Source organism: Neltuma alba, unplaced genomic scaffold, assembly GCF_004799145.2.
Source record: "Neltuma alba isolate B1F8T4 unplaced genomic scaffold, ASM479914v2 tig00003297_pilon, whole genome shotgun sequence".
In the NCBI taxonomy this organism is placed as follows: domain Eukaryota; kingdom Viridiplantae; phylum Streptophyta; class Magnoliopsida; order Fabales; family Fabaceae; genus Neltuma; species Neltuma alba.
The window spans coordinates 16,826-23,969 of NW_021633225.1; the positions used below are offsets into that span (position 1 = coordinate 16,826).

General features: G+C 34.1%; 1 protein-coding gene across 1 annotated transcript; it reads right to left on the bottom strand.

Annotated features, from left to right (window-relative positions):
- Positions 1–1,844: 1,844 nt before the first annotated feature.
- Positions 1,845–6,129, bottom strand: LOC114741166 (protein MALE DISCOVERER 2-like). Its single transcript, XM_028929418.1, has 12 exons — positions 6,030–6,129; positions 5,797–5,929; positions 5,564–5,635; positions 5,185–5,328; positions 4,964–5,107; positions 4,441–4,542; positions 4,281–4,339; positions 3,739–4,197; positions 3,197–3,387; positions 2,929–3,061; positions 2,678–2,835; positions 1,845–2,503 (listed from the first exon to the last, which is right to left on the bottom strand). Exons 1-12 carry the CDS (start codon positions 6,127–6,129, stop codon positions 2,051–2,053), a joined length of 2,148 nt encoding a protein of 715 aa, XP_028785251.1. The 3' UTR covers positions 1,845–2,050.
- Positions 6,130–7,144: the final 1,015 nt, after the last annotated feature.

Consider the following 7,144-nt stretch of genomic DNA (forward strand, 5'->3'; position numbering starts at 1 on the left):
CAATTTCAATTCTTAAGTTTATTTCCAAAATAAGCAACAACTATTTTGTACAAATCATTGTTGAATAGGTAAATTTAGACGAAATTTTAATAAGACTTCTGGAGCAGATGATCATCTTCTTATGCTTGCGATTCCCTTCTAAAAATTGACTCTAAAAAATATTTTCAATATTTTTGGCACCATTTTTAGTTTCTTCACCAAATCTCACGCATCTCCGTATGAAATAGAGTTATCGTTGACCGCTTTGATGACGTCACACAAAATTTAAAAGGGTTAAGATGTAATTTTAGCAACCAAGTTTACTCTAAGGGCACCATGAAGTAGAATTGGGTGCAGAAAGTATATATGAAAGTTGTCAAAATAGGGATGGACGAATTTAGTTTTAAGGTGCATTTGTAATAACAAAGCTAACAATTAGGTATTGGACATCATAAAATTTATTTTGATGTAAAAATATACATGAACTTTTTAAAGGAGGTAAAATCACAAAATTCATAAACTCCTATAAAATATCCGTTAACTTTATTATTTTGAGTCTCACCATATGTCACATTTTTCCCCCACTATCTTTCTCTTTACTACCATGTCATTTTCTTAGCCTCTAAGCTTTTTATATGTATCTACCCATTTGTCAACCATAAAACTCTGTCTTACCCTTTGCCATACAACAAGAGAGAGTTAAGAGAGAGAAAGAGTGACTTGATGTTGACAAATGGGTAAATACATATAAAAAGACATGACAAAGAGAGTGTGTGTTGAGTGTTATGAGAGAAAGATATAAGGACATGGAAGTGGGAATGAGTGGAGAAAAAATGTGGTATTTGGTGGAATCTAAAAGAATAAAGTTAATAAATGATTATAAAAAAAATTAACAAAATTGGCCCTTTAAAAACTTTATGCATATTTTTCTATTCAAGTAAACTTTACGGTATCTAGTATACTTTATTATTAAAAATGGACTAAAAACTAACTTCATGGGTCCCACTAATGGTAAAGCAACAAAAGCTAACGATGTGGTTCTAGATGCCTTCTTTTAACAACTTCATGCATATTTTTACACTCAAGTAAGCTTTATGGTGCCTATTGTTTCTTGCCATAAACTTAGTTGCTAAAATTGCACTTTATTCCAAATTTAAAACTATAGATAGCATGTACATGACTTGTGCATAATACAAGTTGCTCAAATATCATCACATATTATTTGATCTTAAATATAATATTTAACTTAGTTTGTATTTTAAATTGTATTAGAAATGAGATCTATATTTATGATTGAAAGTAATATTATCTATTTAAAAAAGTTGTATAGAATCCCCTTATAAATTGACTTGCCTCCCTTCAAGATATTTCATCTGTTCCCCACGCAAAAGAATATGCCTACCCCATTTATTTTTTTAAACACAAAACATATACATATTTAAATTATAATTTTTGCTACATGGATTTAAGAATATATTATTTCTTGTTACTAAAAAGGAAATATTAAAACCTGATTTTTATATTAGACCCAAAATTCCCACTATTTGTTGGTCCATCATTGCGTGGAAAAGTATTTAGTTATTTGTTTTCATCCTTAACAAATTTATTTTCACCAACTAATTTGATAGAAAAATATAATAACATAAAAAACAATTGGCATAATTTACTTCTTCCACTTGGATTCTATAGAAAAAAAAAAATGAAATGCATGTGGTGTGATGAAGTGCGAAATGCGTGTCATGAAACATGGTAATTATCAATTTCACAAATATAGTATGATAGATGTAGTATTTAAACAACCATGAGGAGATGCCTATTCACTGAAAGATTATATTAAAAAATTACTTATTTAAAAAAGGTCGATAAACCTGATAATTTGCTTTTAAATTTTCAGCACAATGTTATATGCAGCGACCTTCCTGATGGAAGATGATGCTCCTTAAATGTGTTTTGACAATAAAAAGGAACACATAATTAAAGAACAAAAAAATTTTGCAAAGCTCATACATTGATATAACATTGTGAAGGAAAACAATTTAAAAAATGTATGAGAGTTATAGAATACACAAACTTAATTGGCCTCAAGAGACAATATTTCCAGTTCAGCCCACCAAAGAGGAGAAAGTCTCGGAACCGCTTGTTCAGGTGATATATTAATGACTGCTCTCAATTTGGAAACTACATCCTTCATTGGAGGTCTGAACCTTGCATCTGTTTGGATGCAATCTTGTATTACTTCACAGATCACATCAAGTTGATCCTGTTCGTATGATTGGAGAATGGGATCGATCATATAATTGATGCTTCTGTTGTTTTTGATGTGATCGGCGGCCAATTCAGTGAGATGACCATGTTCTTCAGAGTAAGGGAGCTTTCCAGAAATTATTTCAAGCAACACCATTCCAAAATTATAAACATTTGTTTCAGGATTTGCTTTGGGTGGCAACTGAGAATGGCTAGATACTTTTTCTTCGGTTGACTTGTCTTCTAGTATGGATGGGTTGTCAAAACTCATATATGCTATCTGATTATGAAAATGAAACTCTGTTACTCAATATTATGATAGAAAATAAGAAAAGAATTAAGCAATGTTCACTGTCAACTCAAAGGAATTAATATGGTAATGATAAGAAAATATTTGTACACAACTTATATTTTCATTAGAATCTTTGATTATAAAAGCAGAAATGGTTAATACCTTGGCAGCAAAGTCATCTGTTAAATAAATGGAAGATGAACTAAGATCGGAATGAGATACTGGTGGATTTAGATCATGGTGCATGTACTGCAAACAATAAGCAATTCCCATAACAATCCTCGTCCTTGCACTCCAATCAAGATATTCATCTTCCTTAACTGAAAATATATATATAAATTAAGATTTTCAGTTATGAGAACATATAATTTACTCAGATTTGTTCTATGCACAGTAACAACTAAAGAGATTACCATGGAGATGCTCAAACAAGGAACCATTAGGAGCATACTCAAAAATCATCATCCTTGTGAATGGTTCTTCTTCCTCACAGAAACCAATAAGATTTATGAAGTTCTTATGATTCACACGAGACCATGTACTAATCTGAAGGTTTTTAGCAAAAAAAAATAATAATAATTAGTAAAAAGAGTTTGATAATGAGTGGTTCTCCATTCAGTTATATCAGAATTTTCAGTTTTTTTTTTTTGGGCGTTCTCGTAAGCTTTAAAAGCAACCAACCGTTTTCCGGTAGAACATCTCTGCATTCTTTGACCATTCTTTAGAAGAAGTGACATTAGTAGAAACAACAGCAATCTCAACTCCACTCGACAGTGTTCCTTTGTATATGGTGTAATAATCAAAATTATCAATAATATTGCTGAAATCCTCACAGGCTGTCTCCAGCTCTGGTCGATTCACTTTGGGAACCCCTACATTTAACATCAATTACAAGACATCAATAAGCAAATTAAAGAGTGATGAAATCACAGGCTTAATTAATTTTTTATACTGAACACTTCAAACAGCACTAGAATAAGTCAATTTCCTCTCTGCATGATTACCAAAAAAAGGAAAGCACTTCTTCCTAAAAATGCTACCGTTTAAATAAGAAAGATGAAGAAAGCACAAATTAAAAGGGTTAGTCTGCACACACACAAGTAGTTTAGGAATGCAGTGATTTTAACTTTTTGGTCAATTCTATAACAATTTAATTTCATGACTGAAACAACATCATTTGGCAGCAAGAAATTGTACTTTGCATCCACTTATTAAAATATTACCTGTTACAAACGCCTTTTGTAATTGTCCACTTATCCCTGTTTTCCAAGGGCTTATTGTTTTGGCTGCTCGCGCTCGCCACAAACAGAATATAGTCACAGCAATAATGACCAACGCAACCACAAATGAAATGATAATAATTATATAAAGCCACAAATTTCCAGAAGTGCCTTTAGTTGAATGCTCTTGTTTCCATGTAGAAGTTTGGTCTTGATTTGGTGTATTAGGTGGGGAATTAGCAGTTGGAGGCGGTGCAGGAGATAGATTTTGTTGCTTGGCATGTGGCACAGCCGGGAAAGCTCCACTACTCAAGGTTGCTGGAAGAGAAACAATTGGTTTGGTAGGACCAACACTGACAGGTGCAGCTGCAGCTGCGAGGTTACTAGATTGATCAAGCAACCTGCGACGTACGGAATTGATGAGGGTTGTTATAGTTTGGGCAACCACAGGCTCATGAAAATCTACATGAATCAAGGCATGTTCATTGGTCATAAATATTGCAATGGCTAAACAGGTCAAAATTCATAAAACAATATTCACTGACCATGTTGATTGTGATAGAAATTCACTTGACAAAGATCAAGAGCTTTATCCAGCTTCAACCTTCAAAGAAGCAAACCCATTCAGTCATCAGAACATAATAAAAAGCATAATATATATGCCAACATAGTGAAAATAAGATGAGGCAGAAGTTATCTACGCACAGTGGCAGCACCAAAGCATTGAAGTATTTCACAAGTTCTCCTTTAATTTGAATAACTCTAGAAACAGCCTTGTTTAACAGTATAAAATTTCTCTGCCATACACTGTTCATGCCATGCATTTAAAGTTAGAAAAACAGAGTTCATAATTATACATAAACTGAATATCTGAACTAACCTATAAGACATAGGTTCTAATTAATTTAGGACGTGATTATAAGAAAGCACCAATATTCTTCATCGTTCATATATTCTGCGTGACTGATCTATGACAACTAAATAAAGGCACCCTACTTTTTCAAGTTAAACAGTGGGCATTTTATGCCAGTGGGAAGATGTTATCAGAATGCAGGATAGAGCTAACACCATCAAGAATTTATGTGACATTCCAATTTACAAAACAACAATATTTGCAGAGAGAAAATTTGTCATACTCAGTGGATAACCTCAAGATTTAAGTGGCAAAAGAAAAACAAGATGGAAATAAAAATTAGTTAATTATAAGAAATATGAGAGCTATGCTTACCCATTTCCAAATTTTCTATGCAAGCCACCAAAAACAGATGTTATAGATGAAGTACACTTGTCGACAAATAACCATTTAGAGGGTAAATTGGACTTTTCAACATCCTGACAAACATTGACTTCAATTTTATTGCCGCAAAGCAACCTGCAGCAAAATGGTAGTTTCTTCTAAGTAACCAAAAATCTATCAAAGCATGCTAATTAAATATATAGTTAACTTACAAGTGTTTCAGTTCTGATAAGCTGCTAACTTCCACTGGAATAGTTCCAGTAAAGTTATTGCTCCTCAAATCCAATAACTCCAGTTTGGCTAAAGCTCCAAGTCCCTTGGGAACGGTTCCAGAGAAATTGTTCTTACACAACACACTAATTTGAAGAAGTGAAGGAAGATTACCATAAAGTCATTGGAGAAAGGTAATTGGATAAAACAACTGCATGATAGTAATATGTTTTGATAGCAGATGAACAACTAAACTAGTACAACAAAGACTAATTCTAGCGGAAAATGTCAATTCTCCATCTTACATGGCATTCTAACTTTCATCCGAACATTTATTTTGTTGAAGAACACCTAAAGAGAAACATGTTGAACAACACTTACAGAGATTTTAAGTGACTAAGCTTCCCAAGCTCTGGGGCCAATGTCCCTTCCAAAGATAAGGAGTTTAAGTCTCTACAAAAAATAAGAAGAAGAAATATCCTGTAAGCATTTAGTAAGTGCTATATAAATCTTGAAAGAAGAATTGTGTTGGACAGGATAAGTATTTGTCTTTCCGTAAAGTAGCGGTTGTACTTTGGCGGACTGTGTCTGAGGAAAGGTAAAGAGAAACTTACAGAATTTGAACTTTACTGTCAATGCAATGAACACCCAACCATTTGCAAGGGTCACCGTCATTTGGATTCCAATTCACCAAAGCTCCATAAGGATCACATGTTATTCTATCTCGAAACTCCAACAAGGCTAACCCTGCATTTTCATTGAGATTGTTCATCTAGGTACAACAAATGGCTTACAAATCAAAACAGAAGAAGAAGAAGAAGAAAGAAAGAAAAATTATTGGAATCACCTTCGCTGTTCAGCGACCAACACACTCGAATTTCCCACAAAGAAATCAAGGCAACATATATTTTGAACCATAATCCAAACTGGTTCCATCCAACCCCCATTGCTTTATGAAGCCAATGCCAGAGTGATTAAAATACAAAAATTGCCAGGTTTTATGTTTTCTGTGCAGAAAAACAAACCCTTAATCTTCAATATACTCAGCTTCGCAACACGCAGAAAAACTTTCGCTAGCTGACAAATGAAGATGAAAAGCAATGGAATGAAAGCACTGGGTTCCGAACATCGAATCAGGGTCTCTCATTTTTTGTAATTTAATCTCTCGTCTACAACCTCTGGCTCAACATAGCCATAAACAAGCTCAGTATCTTCCCTTCAATAATCCTCAGCAATAATGGTTGGATTGAACCCTGAAAGGGAAAAAAAAAATAATGAATGCTAGGAAACAAAAGGGGGAGGAATAACCTAACATGCAAGCAAGCTTGCTTCTCAGGCATTTAAAAAAGGAGAGGAAAAAAAAAAGGAATAAAGAACCAAATGCACTAAAGTAGCAATTCACAGAAAGAGAGAGAGAATGTACCTTGCAGAAGGGAGAAAATGAAAGAGTGAGCAGGAAAATGAATGGCCTTCAACAATGTTTCATGACGCAGAGGAAGAAAACGAACTGCAAGCTGGGCGTGGGAGGGGGGGGGGGATTGGTGGGGGTTAATTGTGGAGAATAAGACTTTTGCCAGGAAAAAAGGCAGCAAAATTTTTTGGGAAAATATATATTATAAATTATATCTTTTTTTTATAAAAAAATTCTTTTGTATTGCTGCCCTTTTCTCAGGATGATCTCAGAGGATGATTCTCTCTTCAACCATCTTCCTCCGCGAGCACTTTCTCTCTCTATTTTTGCAAGCACAATTCCTTCTCTTTCAAACAAACAGGTCGTTCTTTCGTTTCTTTGTTATTTTTCTCTCTCTTTTGGATTCAGATTCTCTCTCTCCCCTCTCTGGTTGGTTCTCTCTCCTTGATCCACCCCCACCTGCTACACCCCGACCCAACAAGAAGAAGCAGTGCGAATCTCAATCAATCTTGCGTTCTCAACTTTTTTCCCCTTTTGCCTCTTTCTCACAC

Coding starts and splice junctions, on each gene's coding strand:
- LOC114741166 (XM_028929418.1), bottom strand. CDS start 6,129: ATGGGGGTTGGATGGAACCAGTTTGGATTATGGTTCAAAATATATGTT. Junction 5,636..5,796: donor GACAGTAAAGTTCAAATTCT/GTAAGTTTCTCT, acceptor TATTTTTTGTAG/AGACTTAAACTCCTTATCTT. Junction 5,329..5,563: donor CTTAGTCACTTAAAATCTCT/GTAAGTGTTGTT, acceptor TCTTCAAATTAG/TGTGTTGTGTAAGAACAATT.